Source organism: Macaca fascicularis, chromosome 9 (genome assembly GCF_037993035.2).
Source record: "Macaca fascicularis isolate 582-1 chromosome 9, T2T-MFA8v1.1".
Taxonomy (NCBI): Eukaryota; Metazoa; Chordata; class Mammalia; order Primates; family Cercopithecidae; genus Macaca; species Macaca fascicularis.
This window is the reverse complement of record NC_088383.1, coordinates 134,741,640-134,766,776: the sequence shown is the minus strand read 5'-3', so window position 1 is coordinate 134,766,776 and position 25,137 is coordinate 134,741,640. Positions and strand designations below refer to the sequence as shown.

The 25,137-nt window shown below is 48.8% G+C and overlaps 1 protein-coding gene across 36 annotated transcripts in view; it reads left to right on the top strand.

Moving 5' to 3' along the window:
* UROS (uroporphyrinogen III synthase) overlaps window positions 1-25,137 on the top strand; it is a 51,448-nt gene that overhangs the window by 25,666 nt on the left and 645 nt on the right. For 3 of the 36 annotated variants that reach the window (XR_012418271.1, XR_012418266.1, XR_012418267.1), the window contains exons 7-11: window positions 4,251-4,331; window positions 6,481-6,566; window positions 7,710-7,808; window positions 19,280-19,508; window positions 22,163-23,923. Coding sequence is in view for 9 of the 36 variants with exons in the window: in XM_065521604.2 (XP_065377676.1) it covers window positions 4,251-4,331; window positions 6,481-6,566; window positions 7,710-7,808; window positions 13,536-13,673 (404 nt within the window). In the remaining 27 variants the exon portion in view is untranslated. Of the gene's footprint in view, window positions 1-4,250; window positions 4,332-5,442; window positions 5,606-6,480; window positions 6,567-7,709; window positions 7,809-8,448; window positions 8,672-10,662; window positions 10,756-13,535; window positions 13,954-19,279; window positions 19,509-19,929; window positions 23,924-25,137 lie in introns of those variants that run through there. The other 33 variants (XM_065521604.2, XM_005566711.5, XM_065521603.2 and 30 more) reach the window with 21 other exon arrangements.

The window sequence follows — 25,137 nt, the reverse complement described above, 5'->3', positions numbered from 1 at the left end:
TCATTCTCTTTAACAGCAGCCTAGACAAGCAGTGACTCTCTTATGCAGCCAGGTGTTGAAATAGCTGCAGGAAAGCCACAGACAGTTGTTCCAGCTTTCCACATCAGAGAGCACTGGTTGGGCCCCGTGCCACATGGCCCCAGTACCATGGGATCGCTTCTCAGGTCATGGAGCCACACATCGGTGTGAAGGGTTCACTCCAGGGGCTCCTGGTACAGGATGCAGATGGGTCCTGTCTGACTCCAGGCTTTTTGTTTCTAATGTTGTTTCTAGACAGTCACCGTCACAGCATTAAATGGTATCAAAGCCCTTCTTTTAAAAATGTAGAAATAAATGTAAATGGTAGATCTTGACATTGCTTGTGGGATTAAGATCTGAAAAGAATAATAATTATTTCTGTGGGTGGGCTAACAATTAGCTCTTTGATAGAATAGGTGGCTCCTGCCTGTTTTCAGTGAAGAGATTGAGCTGTACCCACAGTTTGTTCTGGAAGGAGACAGAAGTGAACCTCTGAGTCATTGTTCATTAGAAGACCCAGAACCGTCAGGCTGGTGTTCCTGCTTTGCAAACACAAGGCAGAAGAGATCAATGTCACTTTTGAGTGATCACATTGGTGTTTCAATTAACTGGCTCAAGGCTTGGTTGGGTAGACATTAACATATTCTGACCTTATCTGGGAGAATACTGGTCTGCATTCTTTGCAAAGCTTCTGCTATTTCCTCCAATTTATTACCAGCATATCTATGGGTCCTAATAAATCTTCCATTTGCAATTAGAATATCCAAATAAAAATCCATGTTGACTGCTAATAAGGACCTTCACCTTGGCTTTACCAAGGCATTAAAGATTTTTCTTTCTCAGTAAACTTTGAAGCCTGATTTTAAAAGCTAAAAATCTACCTCCAATGCTCGTAGTAAACAGGCCGATTCATAGCTATGCCTGTTTATTTTAGTTAACACTTACTACTTTATGGCAGGCACTATTGTAAGTGCTTAAAGCTATTAATCCATTTAATCTGATAACTTATTGTTCTGATAGATTCTCCTTCTTTTCCAGATATCTCCTCTAAGGGAAAGTAATTACACGCTAAATGGTAAAAGGTAGAATACAGTATAACTTTAGAAAAGAGAGAAACCATGTGGGCAGAAAGATTGCACTACAGTTTATTTGAAATGTCCTCCTGGACTGGGAAAGTTTCTGCAGCCTGGCAGACCCGCCGGGCATTCCTTCCATTCCTCCGATCAGCCTCCTCATCCTTACTGTCTGTGCTCAGGCGCCCACTGTCTGCTTGAACTGATTCTCATGGCAGTGCCCAAGAGGGGGAAGTCGTTGTAAACCTGGAAGTTGTTACTGTTTCACAGATGTGTGCATGTCCTTCAGTAAGATGACATTTTAAAAAGTCAGTCTAATTGATGCAGGACTTTTTGCTCCTTAATTCAGCTAAATCTGGGTTCTTGTCTCATGATCAGGAAAAATTAGGCATGTGGACATATTGAAGGGTGAGAAGGGCAGAATTTATTAAGTGAAAGGAAAGCTCTCGGCCGGGCGCAGTGACTCACGCCTGTAATCCCAGCACTTTGGGAGGCCGAGGCAGGTGGATCACCTGAGGTCAGGAGTTTGAGACCAGGTCAGGAGTTCTGGCCAACATGGCAAAACCCCATCTCTACTAAAAATACAAAAATTACGTGGGCTTGGTGGCCACGTCTGTCATCCCAGCTACGCAGGAGGCTGAGGCAGGAGAATTGCACGAGCCCAGGAGGCAGAGGTTGCCGTGAGCCGAGATCGCGCCACTGCACTCCAGCCTGGGTGAAAGAGTGAGACTTCATCTCAAAAAAAAAAAAAAAGAAAGCAAGCCTCTCAACAAAGAGAGGGATTCTCCAAGCAGGTTTCTTCCTCATTATGGAATACCAGGGGTACCACACATGAGCTGACGAGGCCAGGCTCCTGCCCTCCGTAAGGTGCGAATTCCTGGTGGTGCTGCCCCTTTCCCCCAGGGCGCACACGAGGATGCCCGGGCAAGCCATAGGTAGTGTTGGAAAAGGCAACATTTGATTGGTTAAAAAGCATTATTCAGAAATAATCAACTGGGAAAGGGCAGACACACGGGCAGACGTTCTGCCCCTGGGTCACTGGTTTCATCCGGGACCAGCAATCTGGTCTTTCAGCCTTCAGGCTATTTTAGGCTTGAAAGTGAGGTCTTACCGGGGACCCTTCCCTATCTACCTAGGCATTTGTCTGCCTCCTGCTTGTATAATCATTTTCTTAATTACCTGCAGTGACTTTATCAAGCCCCCTCCTGAGCTGCGTGATAATGATACTCTGTTAGGATTTTCAGGGTTGTTACTCATCATCAGCCCCGACGGCCCAGAATTCCAGGCCTCCTTCCTGTTAAATGAACGGAGAGCAGAGCCTCTGAGCTCCACGATTCACTATTTTTATGTCAGCCTTAACCATCCCATTGGCCTGTTGGGGCTGAAGATAAATCCACAGGCATTAAGCATATTCCAAAAGGGCATGACTCCTTTGTCTTTGGCTTTTTGAAGTGGGTTAGTTTTCAGGAAATGTAGTTGTAGCAGATCTCCCCTCACCAGCAAAGGAGGACTCAGCCAGGACATTTTCAAGTTTTTCTCCTTTCTGCTGACAGGGTGGTGCCTTTTCAGTGAAGTCAGCTGAGCCGGTTGGACATTTGTGGGCCCCGTGTGCCTGCAGAGCCAAGCTCCCTGCAAGGCACAGGTGGTGGAGAGATAGAGACAAGCAGCCGCCCTCAGGGAGCCCCGTACCCCTTCAGCCCAGCCTTGTGAGTCAGAGATAAGAATGAGCAGCCCAGGACTCCACTGGACCCTCACAAGAGGTGCTGCCAAGGGGAGATTCCTGTATCTTTCCAAGGTCCCTTGCATGCCTGTAGGGCTGGGCTTGCTGAAAAACTAGACTGTAGTTTTCTTACTGGATCCCCAGGAAGAGCTTTGGCCCCTAACATCTTCCACCCAGCACTCTCCAACACACACGTAGACACACAGACACAGGGAAGAAAATTGCACCTGAACATGGCTTTGAAAATATGTCTCTAGGGATGACTGTACAGAGCATGAAAACATTTCCTCACATGGGAAGGGAGAAATCAGCAGACATCCATTAACTATATTTAACAATCTCCCAAGTTGGTACTGATATTTACAGAGCAGTTTAAATAAAGAAAACATTCACCACTATGTAGCCTTTATAACTTGAAATTAAGTGGCCTGCAGTTATTCCTGTTACTTGGCTGCTGCTTGCTGGAGATGGTACTGGATGGAAAGAGGTTGTTTTGCTCCTTCCTCTCATCGCAGTCACCAGAGAAGATGTGATCAGAGAGATCATAGGATGTGAGAAAATATGCAATGTGTATGAACAACGCCCATTAGTATTTCTTATATCTTACGGACGGATGTGGGGAGAAATGGCTCGTTCTACTAAAATGCATTGTTTTCACATTTGGGGAAGATTCTGGCATTTGACAACTCATCAGTTTTTTTGAACAGTATTGTTGCAAATTGGCGTTCAAATCCTATGTTGTCCTCACTATTCTGCAAAGAGTTAAGGGCTGCAAATGCTCTAAGTCTTCCCAGAGTGGAGATGCTGGGAGCAGAGGTAGTGGTGAAAGGAGAGGCAGGCTGTTCTTAGCAGGCTTCTCTCTCTGAGGCCTGTGCATTTGCCTTTTGGCACTTGGCCTAGTGGCTGTTGGTGTGGCTAGAAGCCGAGTGGGCAGTCAGCTTGTCTTTGTTGGAGGTGACTGCAGAGCCACTCCTGGCTGCCGGTTACCTGCTGCCTCCTGAGCATGAGCCCTGGCTCATCCAGAGCCTCTTTAAAGGTAGAAAATGTTTGCCCCAGTGCCAGCCAGCACCGGGCCTGATCTTTACCTTCCTGACTTAGTTAAGGTGCAAAGCCTGCCTTCTAAATAGTGAGTGCAGGCTAGGGAGTCACTTCAGGATCAGAGGGAGTTAAAAAAATGTGGCTAACTTGTTTGCGTGGATGTTCATTTTCTGAGCACCTCAGCACACATTACCTCTTAGGATCTCCATATAACAAACAGCCCTTCAAGTTCAGCAAGGTAGCAGGTGCTCTTCCTGTTACAGATGCTGAAACTGAGTCCTAGAAGCACAGCCAGGCCTGAAGCCTGGGGCTGCTTCCCCTCCCCAAAGCTGCCCCTCCCCATTCCCCTGTGCACAGGCACTGGCCCTGAGTTTTCACAAAGCCTGGTTATTTATTCACAGGGGAGTCCTCAGCACTGCCTCTTCTATTTCCCTGTGGAAACCTCAAAAGAGAAATCCTGCCGAAAGCGCTCAAGGACAAAGGCGAGTAGAATGCTCTGACCGCATCCCTCACCACTTTGGGATCCACCGGTAGCCTTTGCAGTGATAGAAGTGGTGGGTGGCCCTGCAGAGAGCACACAAGGGAGCCGGGCTGGGTTGGATAAGCCAGGCCAAGAGACACAGGGACCATCCTCATGGGAAGTGTGGACATGCAGTCTGCACTTCCCTTTCTTTGGATCCACTCTTCTCAGCTTGTTTGGCTCAAGCTAGGAGCACACAGTGTGTCTCCAGTCCTTCACCAAGAGGACAGGAGATCGAGGTGTGGAGGTGGCCCCTGGGCAGATAACTGAGGTCACAAACCACAGAATTGGTTCCACATGTAGAAGAAAGTCTACAAATGTAGCCGATCTTGTAATAGCACACAGCACCCTCCAGCCAAGCCACACAAGCCCCACCTGCCCCTCCAGCTCCACCTGCTGTGGCTCCCAAGACTGTCAGCATCTAGAAACCAGTTCTTGCCTCTGAAGCATGCCACCATCCTTGACTCAGACGTCTTGGCTGTCACCTGCGCACCTTTTGCCGTCACGTAGTTGGTCTGGGAGCAAGGTGTATCAGTGGTTTGGAGTATCAGCTTTAGGATGAGATAAAAACAGATTTGAATTCTCCCTCTTGCTGTTTATTAGCTATGTGAATGAAGGTAAGTGATGTAATTTCTCTGTGCATCATTATCCTTACTGTGAAATATGGTTATCTGTGCATAACCATAGTACCCACCTCACAGAGGTGTTCAGAGATCATGTAGCCTGACGCCTTGTTCTCCAAAGGCAAGCTCTTCATGGAACTATGACTGTTACTGTCTCTCCCAGGGTTTTGAAGCTCTAACGGTCCACATGAGCAGTGTAACCCAGGATGACCTTAGACCTTGTAACTTTCCCCCCATATTAAAATGGAGCTGGAGCTAGATCGTATCCCTTTTTTTTTTTTTTTTGAGACGGAGTCTTGCCCTGTTGCCCAGGCTGGAGTGCAGTGGTGCGATCTCGGCTCACTGCAAGCTCCGCCTCCTGGGTTCACGCCATTCTCCTGCCTCAGCCTCCCAAGTAGCTGGGACTACAGGCACCCGCCACCGCGCCTGGCTAATTTTTTGTATTTTTAGTAGAGACGGGGTTTCACCGTGTTGGCCAGGATGGTCTCGATCTCCTGACTTCGTGATCCGTCCGCCTTGGCCTTCCAAAGTGCTGGGATTACAGGCCTGAGCCACCGTACCTGGCCAGATCGTATCCCTTCTACCCATATCATCTGTCTTCTAAAGCTACCAGGTAATAAGATCAGCAAAATCATTAGCTTTTCGGGAACAGGAAAGTACCAATATAAAATAAGAGAAAGCTTGGTCTCAGTTACCCTTAAAGAAATAATATATAAATCAGAGTTTTGATACTTCAGTTTATTTCTTTAGTTTTCGGGGATATGAAATGGCGATAGGTTGCTGTTTTATGCTGAAATTATCATAATTTCTTCTGAGAGAGTTTTACATTTTGTTTTCAGAAGCCCGAGTTTTCACTACCTTTCACCTACCATCTGGCTGCCCCTCATAAGTCAATATCTGATTGAAATTGCACAAGTCCCTTCAGTGCCTGGTGCCTCATAACCAGCCCTGAAAACCCCTGGGAATGTTCAGAGTCACTGAATGGCACAGGGAGGAATGTGGGAAAGTCCACCGCTTAATCAGTTCATGTCCAAGTGGACACACTGAGGCCCAGAGAGGGGGCGCGTGACCATGCAGAGGCACAGCTGGAGTACAGCCGGGAATCTGGACTCCAGGCCTCTCCCAAGAGCTGCCCTTCCCCGACTTGGTGGTGTCATGCAACCTGTCTGCCTGAGATCCATGGAGTGACTAGGGACGGCCTTGTGTGGACAAACCTACATAAGCCTGGGAACAAAAGGCATCCTGGATACAAATGAAGGCTTTGGTTTCTGGGCCTTTGTTCTTTTTCTGCCGTCTCAGCCCCCTCTTCCACAGGACTACTCCACAGCATTCAGCAGGCTGCAGAGGGCTGTTCAAGGCCTCTCTGCTGAGTTTGGCCTCAGCTTCCAGGCAGCTGGTTCCAGGAGGGTGGTGCTATTTTGTGAGGTGGCGGAGGCCCCATTGTGTGCCCAGTGTGGTAAAGTGTTTCCTGCTTTTGACTATGCCCAGGGATTGCCATGGAAAGCGTAACTGTGTATCAGACAATTCCACACCCAGGAATCCAAGGGAACCTGAACAGCTACTATTCCCAGCAGGTACGTGGCGTTTCGGGGGAGAGCTCTGGCAGGGTGGGTGCCCAGGTGGGGAAGCACAGGGTGAGGGGCATAAGCTCACAAATACTGGTTCTACATGTGCTTTCACTGTCTCCAGCTGTCACCTGCATGCCTTTTCCTGTCACATAGTTGGTCTGGGATTCTAGAATTAGGAATGGAAACAATTTTGTGGTTATTTCATGAAATGTCTATTGCAAGCTGGTTTGAAATCAGTGATTTCAATAAGAGGTGCTTGTGGTAGGTGGTCTATGAAACCTCCCTGATTGGAGAGGTTAATGTGGTGACTTTGAGGAAGTGGTAAGTTTTTATAGGGGTTAAAGGAGATAATTTACAAAAAGCTTTTTGTACAGCATCGAAGATACATGCAAGCCTGAGGTAAATAGTGGCCTTGATGTTATCATTGTTTTTCATCATATGGGAGCGCTGGTGGAGCTGGAGGGGCAGAGGCTGAAAAGGGAGGCTGGGCCCATAGTGGGAAGAGCTGACAGTGGCCACCAAGGAGTCTGGATTGAATTTGGGAGTCCACGGGGACTGTTGGAGGACTCAGGCAGGAGAATGGATAGCTCTTGCTCGAGTTCCTTGATGTCTTCAGCATTTATATGCAGTAAAACACCTCCCTTTCCTCTCCCAGGGCAGGCTTCTGAATGTCTTGCCCAGTATTGGGAGGGCCTGATAGAACAAACCAAACGCAGAAAGGCCAGGCAGGCTCATCTGCCTGCTCTACTTCCCGAGGGAGGGAGCATTGATGGAGCCAGCACTGCCTCACACCACTGCCTCGTGTGATCAGTGCCATATGACCACAGGAGCTAGAGGCATTGTCTAGGCTGCTGGGCATATGAGCTCCATGATGCCCATGTCCTCTGGCCAGGCAGACACAGACCTGGGGGCCAGCAGAGCGACCAAGGAGCAGCACCACCTTTCTGATGGCAGCCTGCTCTTTCCAACAGTTCCCTACCAGAATCCTGCTCACTGGAGCAGAGATGCCAGCATCAACCAGGAACCATGCCTGTGCTAAAACTGCCTGGGCGGCCTCTGGCTTGAGGGTTCGATGCCGACGAAGCTGGAGAAATGTTGTCTCTCCTCAGTCTCATGGCAAGGACTGATCTTGTTTTCTCTTCCCCACAGGGGGTTCCAGCCAGCATCACATTTTTCAGTCCCTCTGGCCTCACATACAGTCTCAAGCATATTCAGGAGTTATCTGGTGACAATATCGATCAAATTAAGGTAAGTTATTCAATGGGCTTTTGGTCTTTTTCAGATTAGTTTTTTTGGTTTTTGTTTTTGTTTGTTTGTTTTTTTAATCTTTACGGATTATCCTAGGGCTCCAGTGTCAAATGAGACACCCCTGGCCCAGCAGGTGCCTTAGAATTGGAAGGGCAGCTCTACCTCCTGCTGGGCTGTTGCACAGACTGCTCACCTTCTCCCAGCCCATTTCCTCACCTGCAGCATGGGAATAATTGTCTCTCTGTGGCTTTCATAGACATATGTATGGTCTTCCCTGCTTAGGATGAGTCTCAGAATTACATGAGGGAATTTGAGTAAAGTCCTTAATTAGCTGAGGGCTTGGTACAGGTGTTAGCATCCTTTCCTTCCTTTCCCCCATCTTATGTTTGCCATTATTATCTATTCTAAAAGCAGTCACCGTTTTCATGTCTTTTAAAGGGTTTACATTCACACTTACTAGGGACTGTATTTATTATGAGTCTACAAATAACCACAACTCTTGTGTCTGTAATAGAAATACCCTTGAACTGGCTCCAGAGGGACTGAGGAGAGGGTGCAGGATGTGACCCAGAACCCAAGGGCAGAAACTGCCACTCACTGCAGTCAGGAAGAGCAAAAGGCTTCTCCTGCCTTCTCACAGGTGCATCTCATGTGGGGAGCACGCGCTGCTTTCCCAGTTTTCAGAGGCGCCAGATGGCCTGTCTGCAGGTCACGCTGCTGAGAAGGAAGAGCTGCAGTTTGAGCCTGGGAAGACCGATTCCACATTGTCAGCCATGGTGATGCCTTGCCATGGTCTCAGGAGCTGCTGAGCAGTTGATGGACTTCTGGGCAGTAACTGATGTAATTCCCACACCAGTCCAGTGGTGGGTATCCAGAAAAAGAGGTCAGTGGTCCTCATTACAGGTGAGGACACTGAGGCCCAGAGAGGTTAAACAACTTGCCAAAGTCGTGTGTTAAGTCACTGAAAGGCCCAGGACTCACACAGGCCACTGAGGAAGAAAAACAATATCTGAATCTTGTGGTTAGAAAGATTAGAGAGGCCAGGCGCGGTGGCTCCCACCTGGAATCCCAGCACTTTGGGAGGCCGAGGCAGGCGGTCACCTGAGGTCAGGAGTTCAAGACCAGCCTGACCAATATGATGAAAACCCTATCTCTACTAAAAATACAGAAATTAGCTAGGTGTGGTGACATGCGCCTATAATCCCAGCTATTTGGGAGGCTGAGACAGGAGAATTGCTTGAACCCCGGAGACTGAAGTTGCAGTGAGCCGAGATCGCGCCACAGCACTCCAGCCTGGGCAACGAGAGTGAAACTCTATCTCTGCCCCCTCTTGCCCCCGCCGCCCAAAAAAAAAAAAAAGAAGGAAAGAAAAAGAAAGATTAAAGAGATAGGACCCATAAAGTGCTTAGCATGGCAGCTGGTCCACAGTGAGCGCTTACTTCATATTGCAGGTCAGGAAGGGTAAAACGGTGCTGGTCCTGCTCTGGTTCTTGTCCCTGTGTGTCATGTTGCCTCTATCCTGGACCTGTAGGAGTCCCCCCTGCCCCACCCACCCACCCCCGAGTCACACAATGCTGTGAGATGCCTGGTGGTATAAGCCTAACACAGTTTTCCCCAGGCTTCTTAGTGTTTGCCTAGAGGAAGAACACAAGATTTATACTGTATCTTCTTTCAAAGCAAGCATGTTTAAAAGCACAAATGGATACTCAGCATGTGAACCAAGAACTCAGGCCTTTCTGAATAGACTGCTGCCTGTATTGTCCACACCCATGGCAGCTGGGGGCTGAGTGCGTGTGCCTATCCTGCATCTGTCACACCCGTTTCTACAGCCCTCCAGACGCTCTGAGAGCTCTCAGTAGCCCCCTCGCCTCTTCCTACAGTGATTGATTACCCTGCCTGCCAGTAGTTAACTGCCATTAAATCTGCCATTGCTGAGGAGGAGAAAGTGACAGAGCTGGCCTTGCTCACAGTGACCCTGGACTGCTTGGGGGCCACGAAGGCACTGTGTGTGGGGTGTGAGTCGTCCCTCATCACTGGGACTTGGCGCTGGATAGTGAGGTGCTTTCAAGGTTCACAGAGGACACAGTCCTAGCCCGTGAGTTGGTAGTTAGGCTTTTCTGTCTCAGCTCGGCCTCAGATTTGCTAGTAGCCTCCCTCCCCAGGAGTCCCTGTAGGACCCACTGTTTGTACAGCACTGCACAACATGCAGGTGCACCACAGAAGATCAAAGGGGGTGAGGGGGCGATCTCTGACCTGAACTTGCTACTTACCATTGACTTGGGAAGACGGTGCACTTGTCTATAAATGCCACAGAGATGTCACTCCAAAGCAGTAGGTAAGCAGATTCATAATCACCACCACCACACTAATGGCAGCAACTGAATTTCCTGTGTACAGGAAAATGCCCTTGCAGCCTGTGAGGTGGGTATCTTCACACATAGTGGTTGCTAACCACAGTGGCAGAGCCAGGCTGTGAATGTGGCTGCTGCCCCCACAGCCAGGCTGGTGCATTCACCTTCAGTTTGTGCCAGGGATGGAGAAAGAACATTGATGCTGGGCCCCCTCGCCTAGCCTGGGGAAGACTGTACTGCTCTGTGGGGCACCGTCGTGTGAGCCTTCGCTGACACAGAGGAGTGAAAGGCTCCTGTGAAAAAGCTGCCGTTTCACCAAACTGTTGGTAACCCTGCTCTAGGACTACAGTCATGTTTGCCATTTGCTGTTTCCCAGTCCCAGGGAGTTTCTTTTTTTCAAATTTTTAAATAGCTTTATTGAGATGTAATTCACAAACCATAAAATTTACTTTTTATGATTTTAATATGTAAACTTAAAAATTTTTTTTAAATTTTTTTTTTAGAGATGGGGTCTCACGATGTTGCCCAGGCTGATCTCAAACTCCTGGCCTCAAGCAATCTTCCCACCTTGGCCTCCCAAAATATAGGGATTACAGGTGTGAGCTACCATGCCCAGCCCAATATGTAAACTTCAACATGATTTTTATGATAGTCACAAATTTGTGCATCCATCACCACTGTCTAGTTCCAGGACATATCATCACCCCAAAGAGAAACCCGGTACCCATTTGCAGCCACCCCTCATTCCCTCATTCCTCCCACTTCTTGGCAACCACTCAATTGCTTTTCATCTCCACGGATTCACCTATTCCGGACATCTCGTATTAATAGAATCATACACTATGTGTTCTTTTGTAACTGACTTTTTACTAGCATAGTGTTTTCAAGGTTCATCCATGTTGTACCAGGTACCAGTACTTCATCCCTTTTTACTGCCAAATAATGGTACATGCTGAGGACCGTTTTATTTACCCATTCACTAGTTGATGGACGTTTGGATTGTTTTCCACTTTCAGGCTATTAAATAATGCTGAACATTCAAATACAATTTTCTGTGTGGACGTAAGTTTTCATTTCTCTTGGGTGTATATCCAGGAGTAGATTTACTAGATCTAAGGTAACTTTGTTTAACATTTGGTCGAATTACTGCTATTTTCCAAAGTGGTTGTGCCATTTTAAAGCATTGTCACTAGCAATGTATGAGGGTTCCAATTTCTCCATATCCTTCACGTCCTTATTTTTCTGTCTCTGATTATGGCGATCCTTGTGGGTCTGAAGCGGTTACTCAGCACGTATTTAATTTAGATTTCCCTAATGACTAATGATGTTGAGCATCTTTTTATGTGTTTGTTGGTCATTTTTATATCTTCTTTAAAGAAATATCTATTCAAATCCTTTGCCTACTTTTAACCCAGGTTATTTGTCTTTTTATTGTTGAATTGCCAGAATTCCTTATTCTGAATACAATTTTTTTTTTTTTTTTTTTTTTTTTTTTTTTTTTTTTTTTTGCGAGACAGCGTCTCTCTCTGTTGCCCAGGCTGGAGTGCAGTGACACAGTCTCAGCTCACTGCAACCTCCGCCTCCGGGGTTCAAGCTATTCTCCTGCCTCAGCCTCCTGAGTAGCTGGGATTAGAGGTGCATGCCACCACGCCTGGCTAATTTTTGTATTTTTAGTAGAGATGGGGTTTCACCATGTTGGCCAGGCTGGTCTAGAACTCCTGACCTCAGGTGATCCGCCTGCCTTGGCCTGCCAAAGTGTTTGTATTACAGGTGTGAACCACTGCGCCTGGCCTCTGAATACAAATTTTTTATCGGACATATGATTTGTAAAAATGTTCTCCCATTCTGTGAGTTGTCTTTTTACTTTTTTAATTTTTATTTTTTTATTTTTTTATTTTTTTGAAGCACAGAAGGTTTTCAATTTTGATAAAGTTCAATTTATTGGTTTTTTTCTTTTGTTAGTTGTGCTTTGGGTGTTGTATCCAGGAAACCATTAATTTAGTGTTGCTTTAATTCAGTGTTTTGAAGGTTTATTCCTATGTTTCCTTTTAGGAGTTGTATAGTTTTAGCTCTGAACTTAGGTATTTGATCTGTTTTGAATTGATTTTTGTGTGTTGTGTGAGGTAGGGGTCCAACTTTATTTTTTCCTCAGGGAGTTTCCTAAGCAATGGGTGCTTAGCAGGGCAGTACTGTAGGCAGGGTGGGAGTGGGGCCTGTGCAGGACAGTGGCCTCCCTCCCCTCGTTCTGACTCAGCTGGAGGAAGGAGCCTCAGGCCTGCAGCATCCGAGTTATGCAGAGGTACAGGTGGCTTGTTAACTCCACTACCACCTGGCCTGCTGCTCACTTGCTGGGAGGGAGGATGAAGCGGAGTGCTGGGCGGGGGCTGCCACTGTTGGATGCTCCCCTGCTCCCAAACAGCTTTGGGGTCCACAGTCTCAATGCAGAGGAGAGTAGGGGATGAGGACCTTCTCTCATTTAACCACCACACTAGCCCTCTGAGGCCAGGGTGACTGTGCCCCTTTTATAGGTGAGGAACAGAGAGGCTAAGGGACTTGTACTAATAACAGCTAGCAGGGGCAGAGCTGGGACAGAAGCAGTGCCCCATCCCAGGCGAGGCTCTGCACAGAACCATCGAGCCTGTGGTGCTTGTTCAGAGAGAGATGTCCTGTGGATGAGGCCAGTGCCCCGGATTGGTGATTTGGAAGGATCACGACAACATAGGCAGCAGCCTATGATGGTCATCGAGCTTCTCTCTGGGCCAGGCCAAGTGGTTCACACCTGTCACCTCATTTAATCCCCACAGCAGCCCAGTGAAGAGTCCTGTTATCTTTTCTTTTTATGGATGAGGAGATGGAGGCCAGAGAGGACGGGCCATGGGCCAAGGTCATTGTCCTGTGGAGCTGGGATTTAAATCCCAACCCTGTGGCCACAGAGCCCTGACCTTGATAGTCTGCTTTCCTGGGGATTCAGTCACTGCCCCTGCCACACCCTCCTCCCCTTGATCAGATAGGGCCCCCGCCACTCGAAGCAGAACTGTCTGCAGCTAGAGCTTCTGAGGAAGGACTGCACCGATGCAGCCACGATGGTGAGCACCAGCCTGGGGTCTTCATGTCCCTGCCCCTCACCTGAGCCTGGGAACAGTGTGCTGTCGCTCAGGGTGGCAGAGAGACGGTGATGAGAGCGTGGATGCAGAGGTATTTTGCGCGCTCAGAAGCTGGGCTCGAATCAGGCAGTGTTGTCATTTATATAAATGCATCACATGAGCAGTAACGTCCAACCGAAGGGCTGGCTGACGGCCCCTGCCCACATCCAGCCTCCTGCTGCCCCAGCCCCTGCTAGTGTGCTGAAGCCCTGTTTTCTCTTCTGTCTTTATAGTTTGCAGCCATCGGCCCCACTACGGCTCGCGCGCTGGCCGCCCAGGGCCTGCCTGTAAGCTGCACTGCAGAGAGCCCCACGCCACAAGCCCTGGCCACTGGCATCAGGAAGGCACTCCAGCCCCATGGCTGCTGCTGAGTCAGCCACCTGTCGCTTGCCCCATGCTGCCTCCCTGGGCTGGGCTGGCTCTGGATGGAGCTGGGCATTGGCAAGGGCTCTCAGGAGCTGCTGCCATCAGACTCCTGCTTCAAGCCTGAGTGGAAGCATCTGAGGACCGGGGATCAGGAGCTGACCTGGGGCTGGCCTCAGGCCCACGTGCACGTGACCACCCTCTGTGGAAGCCAGCTTGAACTCTAGCCCTGTGAGAGCTTCCTGTGCCCAGCAGGAAGGAAATAAAATAAACCACACTGGCTGCCCATGCTTACTGAGATGGTTACTATGTGCCATTTTAAGTGCAAAGCTATGTTCAGGGAGGAGACAGGTATGCCTACCTGTGATAACCCACAAACCTGCTCTGAATCAGAAAATTTGCTCTGTATGAAGTAGGTTTATTCATTCTATAAAAAGGACCGTGAAGTTCCTGCTTGTGAGCTATGGACAACTGTAGTTCAAATATAGAGAGACTTGCTTTCCCTCAAAGTTGCAACTGCAGCATTAGACGATGACACCATCTGCTCTCCCAGGAATCTGAGGGCTGGAGAGGTCAGTATGTACTGAGAAGAGGTTCATGTGCAAATGCAGTGCCCTGTAGAAAGGCTTTGGAAATCTGTTCCCAAATTTCCTTCCCACTTCATTCCCAAAGTTCCCAAACTTCATTCCCAACTCAGCCTGGAATTTAGGCTGAGTTGACTGAAACCCAGACTTGTCTCTTGGTAGCATGTGGACTGGTGGTGGGAAGGCTCTGCCCACACGCCTCTGTTTCCTTGAAAGATCCGACTGAAAGGCATTTGGGCTCCACGTCTCTGATCTCCATTCCTCATAACATCCCTGAGGAGTGGACATTCCTATCATTCCATTTTTCTGGTGAGGAAACAGACTCAAGAGGGGAAATGATTTCTAGGCTCACATAGCTAGTGAGTGGCAGAACCAGAACAAAATTAAAAGGGATGGATGAGCCTAAGCACTTAGACCTAGACTAATGAAATTCATCAGCCACCTCATATGAGATTCACGCTAGTAGAGAGGTTAGAATTCAGTGATAATTGTTCTCCAAATCTTGATGTGATTATACAGAAATTCTTTGAGAACTGTTCTAAAACTGGATTGTGGTGATGGTTCCATGAAGTGACCACTTGTCTCAGAAGATTAAGGAAAATAATTGGGCAAGCACTGTTTCATACACATTTTTCACCTTAGTACCAAAGTGAAATAGATTAGCCCATGAACTAAGAACCTGACTGTACGTTAGAACCACGTGATGTGCTTCTAAAATGAAATTGCTCAGGCCCCACCCCCCAGAGATTCCCCTGAATTGGTTTCTAGAATAAAGCCCAAGCAGCAGGAGGTATGAGACACTCTCCAGCTGCCTCCAGTGTGCACCCGTGTTTGGAAACCGCTGGATTACAGGAATGGGGTCCCCCATAGCTGGAGTGCAATCAGGAATGCCCTCATGTGTGGTGAAGAGGCTGGAGAAGCAAGACAAGCCCGTAAGTGAGGAAAGAGAAGTCCAAGCTGTAGGCAGACAAGAGCGGGAGGGATGTGTGGGCTTTGGAAGCACATGTTGTTGGAGGAGGAACAACACCCTGTTGCAGGGCAGGGAAAATAGGATCCTTTTCACAGCCTTAGGGGGTGGGGGACAGAATCAGGGACAAAGGTTCACTAAATGTCTGCATGCTGGTAAACACCATACGTGTGTCCTTTCATCCCCACACAACCCGAAGCCACCTTTTGAAGAGGATGTGAGGCTATCAGCAGTTCTGGCGAAGCCTTGTTTCAGATGGAGTGGGCCAGGGTATGGTTAAAGATGGTTCTGTTTGGGATTAGGAAGGCAGGGAGCTCGTGCACCAGCGGGAGATGAGCAAAGCAGCAGGTGCAGTGTCCTCGACCATTGCGTGAGTTGGGAGCCTGGGCTTTCTTTGGCAGTTGGGCTGGAGATTCCTTAGAACATGAGGGCTGAGTAGGCAAAAACTAGTTTGAAAGGGACTGTGGAGAAACCCTGGTTCTGAAGATATTGGTGGGACAGAAGGTAAGGTCTGCAATTACCCAGCTCAAGAAAGTGAAGCCCAGGGATGTCACACGTCACTTCTGCTCACCCTCCCACAGAACTACAGTTTCTGTTAAGGACAATAATTATGTTAATCATTCTATGGCTCAATGGCTAGATGGGAGTGAACAGAAGCTGGCATAAGGCTTTCCTTCAAAGATACAACTGCAGCATTAAACAGACCGTCTGATCTCCCAGGAATCTGAGGGGCTGGGAAGTCAGTATTTACTTAGAAGAGGTTCATGTGGCCGGGCGCTGTGGCTCACACCTGTAATCCCAGCACTTTGGGAGGCCGAGGCGGGCGGATCAGGAGTTTAAGACCAGCCTGACCAACATGGTGAAACCCCATCTCTACTAAAAATATAAAATTAGCCGGATGTGGTGGAGGGTACCTATAATCCCAGCTACTCAGGAGGCAGAGGTTGCAGTGAGCCGAGATCATGCCACTGCACTCCAGCCTGGGAAACAAGAGCAAAACTCTGTCTAAAAAAAAAAGAGGTTCATGTGCAAATGTAGAGCCCTATAGAAAGGCCTTGGAAATCTGTTCCCAAACTTCATTCCCACATTTTACCAGATCCAGCTGTTCCTGATGTGCTGAGGGAAGTTCAGCTTTGAGTTTGTAGATGTTCTAGGTGCCTTCCCAGAGTCAATGTGGGAAGCCGGGTCGAAGCCAGAGTCTCACACGATACCATGAGCGGCAAATAGGGCCACCCAGGACAGTGAGTGAGTCACACCCCCAGCCCTGCCAGCTCCAGACAGAGTAATGCCCCAGCAGGCTGGGTGGCCAGCTTCCTTGTGTCCCTCCTGGGGATCAGAAGGGACAGAAGGGTGGGGTGGGAGAACACACTCAACAGATGTGCTGCACAGGGTTTTGCCACAGTTGTGTGACCTGCATTCCCTGTTCGCATCCGCTCTCACGTGCCTTCCCCTCCAGCTCCTGGACTCAGGAGAGTTGCTGAAGAAGTTTGTGCAGGGAAGGAATAAAGGATCACACAGGAATTTGAGAGCCAAAGTAGAGTGCAGCTGGCCCCCCAGGCTCAGGTGGGCTAGTGGTAAGAACTGAAGATGTTCCCTCTGGACCTTCCAGCCACAGCTCATTGGTGGGACATGTTCTCAGACACTCTTCTAAGTTTTTTGTGCTTTAACTCTTGAGTTACATGTGGTCACTCTCTTAATGAGTTAAGCGTTAGTACAACTTCCCTGTGAATAGAACGTAACAAAATAAAAACATTGTGTTTTATACAAGTCTTCAGAAAATAAACTAGCAGGAATCATTTTACTAAAAATTCTAAGAAAGTAGATGACAGGGATAGAGTCTGAGGTAGTCTCAATATTCATTACTCTGGAACAAGAATCCTTGATGTTCAGCAAAGTATGTGGCCATTTGGAATAAGAACTACATTTCCCAGCTTCCTTCGCAGGCAGGCAGTGATTAAGCTGTAGCCAAGGGGATGTAGTGAGATGCACACCCTTCACATCATTCTTCCTTTTTCCTGGAATACAGATAGAAGAGCTGGAGCTCCAGTAGCCATCTTGAGCCCTGAGATGACGTTGGGGAAAGGAAGTTTTCTAGAACAAGATGACACTGTGGGCACACAAACTATCCCAACTCTAGACTTCTTGAGTGTAAAAGATATATCAACTTCTATCTTGTTTAAGCCACTATGACTATGAGATTTTTCTTTTACAGTCAAATCTAAATGGTAAAATAATCAAGTGAGTTGGTAGAGTAAACATCAAGATATACCGTTTCCGAGTTTGAATAAAATGCTCTTTAAAGAAAGTCTCAGCCAGGTGCAGTGGCGCATGCCTGTAATCCCAGCACTTTGAGAGGCCAAGGCGGGTGGATCACTTGAGCCCAGGAGTTCGAGACCAGCCTGGCTGACATGGCAAAACCCCATCTCTACTAAAAATGCAGAAAGTTAGCCAGGTATGGTGGTGCACGTATGTAATCCCAGCTATTCAGGAGGCTGAGACAGGAGAATTGCTTGAACCCGGGAGGCGGAGGTTGCAGTAGGCCGAGATGGCACCACTGCACTCCAGCCTGGGTGACAGAGCGAGACTCAGTCTCAAAAAAAAAAAAAAAAAAAAAAAGAAAAGAAAAAAGAAATATTTGGTTACCAGAAGTCCCTCATAAACTTACTGTTGAATCTTTTTATCAAGTTCAATTTTAAGCTGTATATTTGCATATTATTTATAGATTTATGCCTTGTGCAATTATATAAAGTGTTTGAAAAGCAACTGAAACAACAAAAAGACTTCAGCAGTAGAAGAGTTCTAATTTTGATGAAATATTGATAAAACCTACAAAAGCTGCAGGAATGCATTTGCTCAGACAGTTTTCTTTCATTCTTACTGGTAAGCACTCTACCGATTGGAAGGTGTGCACAGTCCTTACGGGAGAAATGTATGTCTTTTATCATATTTATCTCGTTAAAAGAAAACCTTAGACAAATTACATTTGAGAGAGTTTGATTGAGCAAAGAATGATTTGCGGATTGGGCAGCCCCTAAACCAGAAAGGCTGAGAGGCTGCGGCGCTGCCTCGTGGTTGAAGATTTGTGCACAGAAAAAGGAAAGTGACGTACAGAAAATGGAAGTCAGATGCAAAAACAGCTGGATTGGTTACAGCTTGGCATTTGCCTTCTTTTGAACAGCGTTTGAGCTGTTGGCCACCTTTGATTGGCTGAAATTCAGTGATTAGTACAAGAGTAGGTTACAGCCTGTTTACACACCTAGGACAGCGCCCAAGCTGTATCCTACGAACAAGCTGTAACCTACTCTTGTACCCATAGCTGTAACTATTTAGGTTACAGTTCACTGTATACGGAGAATTCTTTAGGCTGGTCTTAAAACATGTAAGGAGGCAGCTTCAGGCTCAACTTAACGCTCTGAATTAAGAGAGACTTAAACATTTCTCTTCAACATCTCATTTAATCCTCAAAATAGCCCTATCAGGTGGGTCCTACTACCTCCATCCTAGAGATAAGAAAAACTGGACTTGGAGGAATTTAATGCCATACACAAGGTTAAGTGAGGTGGAGGCAGGTTCGAACTTTGCTGACCAAGGGCTGAAGGAGAGTTAGATGAGGGGGTATTCCCACGGGAACACTGGACTCCACCTCACCTTGGCAAGGCTCCCCCCAGGGCTGCAGGATGGGGGTCGTGTTCCTCAGCATGGCCTCTAAGCCCCCTTCTCAGCCTGGCTTGACTGCCCACAGCCCACGTGTGTGCGCAGCTCCAAACCGTGGCCACTCCACTTCTCTGACATTCTGAGACCTTGTTCTTCTCAGGGCATTTGTGGGCCCCTGAGAGCTGGACCTGTGCTTGTCTCTGCCCCCTGAGCCCCTAGCAGAGGCCTAGGACTCATAGGTGTGGAGGATAATGATCAGAATCCCGCCTTTGCCGTCAGCAATGCTTTTCCCAGATCAACTTCTCATCTCAGCCCCAGCAGCAAATCATGAGCAATATTATTTATTTCTCAGAACATGTTACACGTTGTTTGTTAATCACCGGCATTAAGCTATTGACTCTACCTCCAGCAGGCTGCAGCAGCACTTTCCTCAGTGGTGAACACATCTGGAGGCAGCAGCTCAAACTCTCTTGACGGATAGGAGACTGAGGCTCCGAGGACAGGGCAGAGACGCCTCAGCGTCAACCTGCTTTTGGCGGCAGGACAGGAATTGGGCCTGGGCCTGAGATGGTTCCTTCCTTCCTACACCCTTCTCCAGGGTACCATGTCCACCTCGAAGCCTCCGGACCCTCTGACATGTAAGCCGTGCCCCCTCCCCAACCCGCAAAGAGACCCAGGCACAGTGCGCTTATGGAAGCAGCTGCTGCTTGTTCTCAGCCTGATGGGTGTCCCTCAGGGGCGGCGCATGTGTAGCAGCTTTTCAGGAGTATGCGGGGTGATGGGAGCCAGGGGCCACGTGGTGCAGATGGGAGAGAGGCCAGCAGATGGGTCCAGCAGCAGTGGGTTGAGCTTTGCCGTGTAACCTCGGTGACAGGGGCTGTATTCTGCGTGGAAAATTCTGCATGATTCATACCCACGGGGCCTGTCACCAAGCTGAGTTACTGAGTTACTTTACTCAGTGTTCATCGTGTCACTCAATTTCTGGACCTGGGGAGTTGGTAACTTTTTCCTCACCTCTCACCCAAACACCCCCAAGTCCTGTAAAAATTGCATTTCCAGGGGCGGAAAGGAGTCCCACGTAACCAGCCAGATCCCATCTCTGAGCCAGGCCAGACCGCTTCCTCCTCCCTCTGAGTCTGGTCTGCTTCTGGGGTTCTCTCTCTCGGTGTTTTACGGTTCTCCAGAGAAACGGAACCAGTACGATAGATGGAGAGAGAGAGACAGACAGAGAGACTGAGGGCACTTAGGGGAATTGGCTCACATAATTCTGGAGGCCGAGGAGGCCAGCATCTGTGGGCTGCAAGCTGGAGACCCAGGAAAGCCGGTGCTTGCAGTTCAGCCTGAGCCTGGAGGCTGAGAGCCAGGGAGCTGGTGGCATGATTCCCAGTCTGCGTCTGAAGAAGGCCTGGGGAGAAGGCACCGCTTCTGTAAGTCCTGGGGTCTGAGGGCCCGGGAACCTGGATGGACAGGATTCAAGGGGCAGAGAAGATGAATGTCCCAGCTCAGAAAGTAGGAGGATTTACCCTTGCTCGGCCTTTTCATTCTCCTCGAGCCCTCAGTGGACTGGATGACACCTGCCCGCTGGTGAGGTTGGCTCTTCCTTACTGATTTAAATGCTCATCTCTCGCGGAACACCCTCACAGACACACCCAGGAACAGTGTTTTACCAGGTCTGTGGCTGTCCCTTGGCCCAGTCACACTGACGTACAGAATTTACCACCGTGCTTGGGAAATTTCAGCTTCTCCGCTGGTGTCGTTGCTGTTGCCCTGGCAGCTGCCCTGAGAAGAGCTGGGTTTGACCAGCAGACTGAGGGCATCTCCTCATCAGAGCGCCCCACTCTCAGAGCAGAACCAGTTGGAAGCTTTCTGAGGGATATCACCAGCAACAAAGAGCATCATTCTCATCCGGAGGCCAGGAGGCCTGGGTGTGCCTTGGCAGAGAAGTGCAGGCGGGTAGTAAAGGGGGCCTCCCTCCTGCAACTGCTGAGCAGCCTCCACGTGCATCCTTTGTGGGGAGGAACAAGCCCCAAACGCAGACCCTCGTGTGTATAAAACACAAGGAGATCTCCCGAGGGAGGCCGAGGGTCCTACACAGCCCAGAGATGGGGAAAAGGGTTTATTTGTGGATGAAAAGGGACCAAAACGCAGTCTGGACAGAAGGGAATCAGGACAGACACTGGGAAGAGTCTGTCCCTCTCACAGGTGCACTATGCAGCTGGAAACGACAACAGGCCTGCCCTGGTGCCAATGGCATCACTTCCCAGAACCTGGGCCCCCGAGCTCTGCTCACTTTCAGAGTCAGAACTGACCCCTTGCTGAACATAAGGCTCAAAGATCTCCTGTGGGAACGACTGTTTCCAAATATTATTGTCCAAATGTACTAAGAATATGCAAATCCAGGCTGGGTGCAGTGGCTCGTGCCTGTAATCCCAACACTTGGGGAGGCTGAGGTGGGCAGATTGCTTGAGTCCAGGAGTTCAAGACCAGCCTGGACAACGTGGCAAAACCATCTATCTACAAAAACATACAAAAATTAGCTGGGCATGGTGGCTCACACCTGTAGTCCCAGCTACTTGCAGGAGGCTGAGGTGGGAAGATCACTTGAGCCAGAGAGGTCACAGCTGCAGTTGAGCTGTGGCTGTGCCACTGCACTTCAGCCTGGGTAACAAAGTGAGACCCTATCTCAAAAAAGAAAAAAAAAAGCCATTTTATAAATGATGAATGTTTTAGAGGAAAAAAATTTCAATTATTCCACTGACAATTAGGTTATGCATCTCATGGCTTAAAAGAGATTCTAAAAGCTCCAAGCCAAACCCTTGCCCAGTCTCAGAAATGGGAAGTGGCCTGCACAGAGCAGGAACCAGTTTGTGCAGGAGCCCCTGTCCATCATGTTGTCTTTCTTGTAGGTCACGTGTCTTCCTCTGACGTTTTCCCTCCTAAATCCAATTGATTTCCTTGAAATCCAGTTAACCTGGAATGAGCAATTTGTTTAATCAAACATTCTCAGCCTTGAGCAGCCAGTACATTCCAAAGCTTAGTAATAATGGGAGAGAAGAATCCTCCGAAAGAAGAGCAAACATCCACATGGTGAACATACTTCCCCAAGTCAAGCACCCAAGCTGCATGAGGTCACCACACCATAAAGTTTCTTAAAGAATAATAACTTTAGGGAACAAGACCCTTCAGTAATGAAGCCCTCAAGCCTATGATCCCTGTCTTAGTCCATTTGTGATGCTATACCAAAATACCTGAGACTGGGTCATTTATAAATAATAAACAATTTTTTTCACAGTTCTGGAGGCTGGGAAGTCCAAGAGCAAGACTTGGTGTCTGACAAGGGCCCGGTTTCTGTTGCCAGATGGTGCCTTGAACACTGCGTCCTCATATGGCAGAAGGGCAAAGGGCTGAACGCACTCTGAAGCCTGGCTTCTAAGGGCAGGAGGGTAGAGCCTTATGATTCAATCACCTCCTCAAGGCCCCACCTCTTAATACAGTTGCACTGGGATTAAGTTTCAACATGAATTGTGGAGGGGACATGAACATTTAAGCCACAGTAATCCCTAAGGGGAATCATCTTACCCCCACTGGGGAGAGCTGTCATGCAAGTTTTCAGATTTGACTTTCAGAAGCACCGTCTTTGACCAGAGCTGGTGGAATGGACAGAACTGCCAGGCTTCAAGCAGAACAGGGATCGTGGTGGGTGCCCAAGCTCCTCCTGAGTACCCCTTTCCAGCATCCCAGGTCCCGCCTTTCCCCCTGCAGCGTTGGGTGTGGGCCCAATGAGGAATGGATCTCCGAGGTCACAGCTCAGGACTGTGCCTTCCCCGGGAAGCCCGGTGTCCTAGAGCCCAGGAAAGTGTCCTAGGGTGTGGCACAGTCAGAAAAACACAGAGGAGTTGACAATGGCCAGAGGGTTTCACCCCAGGAGACACAGCCTACACCAACCTCAGAACTGCACAGAGGTTCTTCAAAAAGTAGCCTCTCCTGGCATTGTCCATTCAAAATGTTCCAGCTGAACTTACAGTGAACCCAGACTCCTCATTTGCCCTATGGGTCCTTTCGCATCTGACCTTCACCTGCTCCTCTCCATCCTCCCCTGCCAGCTCACTCCTCCCAGTCACGTCCAGCCAGGCTGTTCTTTCTTCCCTACTATTGTAGCTTTGCCCAGCCGGTCCCAGCCTCAGGGCCTGTGCACTTGTCCTTTCCTGGCCTAAAATGTATGCCACTCCCGAATCTCAAACCCCCAGTTACATGTGACTGAGTCCCTCTGATCTTTCTGCTGTTGCCCAGATTTCATCTGCACAAGAGGTCTTTCTTGCTCACCTGAATATTCACTCTTCCCCATAGACACTCACTTTCCCTAACTCTATTCCTAGCACCTGTCATTATTGGAATTTTTCATTTCTTTTTTGCTTATTGTCTGTCTTCCCTACTTAGAATCTACATTCCATGAGGGTAGGTGTGATGGTTAATACTGAGTGTCCACTTGATTGGATTGGAGGATCCAAAGTATTGATCCTGGGTGTGTCTGTGAGGGTGTTGCCAAAGGAGATTAACATTTGGGTCAGTGGGCTGGGACAGGCAGACCCACCCTTCATCTGGGTGGCACCATCTAATCAGCTCCAAAAATATAAAGCAGGCAGAAAATTGTGAAAAGACTAGACTGGCTTAGCCTCCCAGCCTCCATCTTTCTCCCATGATGGATGCTTCCTGCCCTTGAACATCAGACTCCAAGTTCTTCAGCTATGGGACTAAGACTGGCTTCCTTGCTCCTCAGCTTGCAGACGGCCTACTGTGGGACTTTGTGACTGTGTGAGTTAACACTACTTAATGTATCTACCCTATTCGTTCTGACCCTCTAGAGAACCCTGACTAATACAGTAGGGAATGAATCCATCATGTTCATTTCTGTATTCCCTGTCTGTAGGACAGTAATAAGTATTTGCTACATGATGACTGAATGAATAACTAACGGATAGCCCCACACAGGCCTGTGCACACCTGCTCTTCTTGGAGACCTTTGACATAAAATTCTAAGTTTTCATCTGCAAAATCACAGTGCCTAAAGAACTTTAATTCATTTCCTGCAAGCTCTCTGGATACTGGGGTAGAAATTCCTGCAGCAAACCTGAACCTCTACTTACTTTTGCCTCCCCATACTCTGCCTTTCCCCTGCCCTTCCCGTGCCCTTCCCCTGCCCCTGAGGGTCAGCCCCTGCAGGCATCTGTGTGACCCACCAAGAAGAGAGGAGGAACAGGAAATACTCAAGGAAGTGGGAGATGAGGAGGCTGCTGTGCAGCGCAGGAGCCCACAGAGAAGGGGCGTAGTCATGAGTTTAAAGGAAATAGATGAGCAAATGTGTGCTCAGCATGATGGAGGAGACAGAAAGCCAGATCCGCCCAGGGCACGGCCCCAGTGCAGGGGTGGTGGGAGGCTCTCAGGCAAGGGCTTGGTCGGCATCTTTGGGATCTGAGCTGGACAGAGTAAAAACCAAGGATCCAAGATAGGTGGGTGAGGCAGAAGGACCCTCAGGACCCTCGGTGCAGTTGGGACTCAGAGGACCATGTGGTAGGGACAAGAGGGTGAGAAGCTACAAGGAGAGCCAGCGGTGGGCTTCAAGGGCTGCCTATGCCTGTAGGATCAGAGGTGCAGCAGTCCAGGGGGTGCCAGGGCTGGGCCAGGCCAGGCCATGGGTGACTCGAGTGGAGTGGAGGTGAGAATCTTCAGATCACAGTCATGGGGGGGTAGGTCAAAGCAACGCACCAGTCATTCACAGGGATGCCAGGGTCACTCAGGACAACGGAAGGACCTGGAATATAGGAGAACTCTGCAAGAAAAGGGACGAAGGCATCTTGGGGAGAGAACAGCCACTAGGAAGGCTGGAGGTGACCCAGAAAACTGTCATGAGGCTCACAGGAGCAGGGCGCTTCCCTGAGTGGAGGCGGCCATCAGGGACGGAAACACCCATCCTGCTCCTTGACCTGTGCAGCCTTCACCAGAGAGAGAAGGGCAAGCCGTAGTCTCTACTGGAGACACGTCTTAGGGAACGAGGAACATGTTACGGGTCCTTCTGGGGACAGACTAAGCGTTTAGTGGCCTGTATTAGGGTTGTCTAACTGCTGCACCCACCAACCCCAAATCTTAGGCTCCAAGCAATAAAGTTGTTTCTTGCTCCTGTCACAGAGCAGTCAAGGGTTTGCGGGTGGCCTTCCACAAGGGGGTTCAGGGATCCAAGCCACTTCTGCGGGATGCTCTGCATCTGGTCAG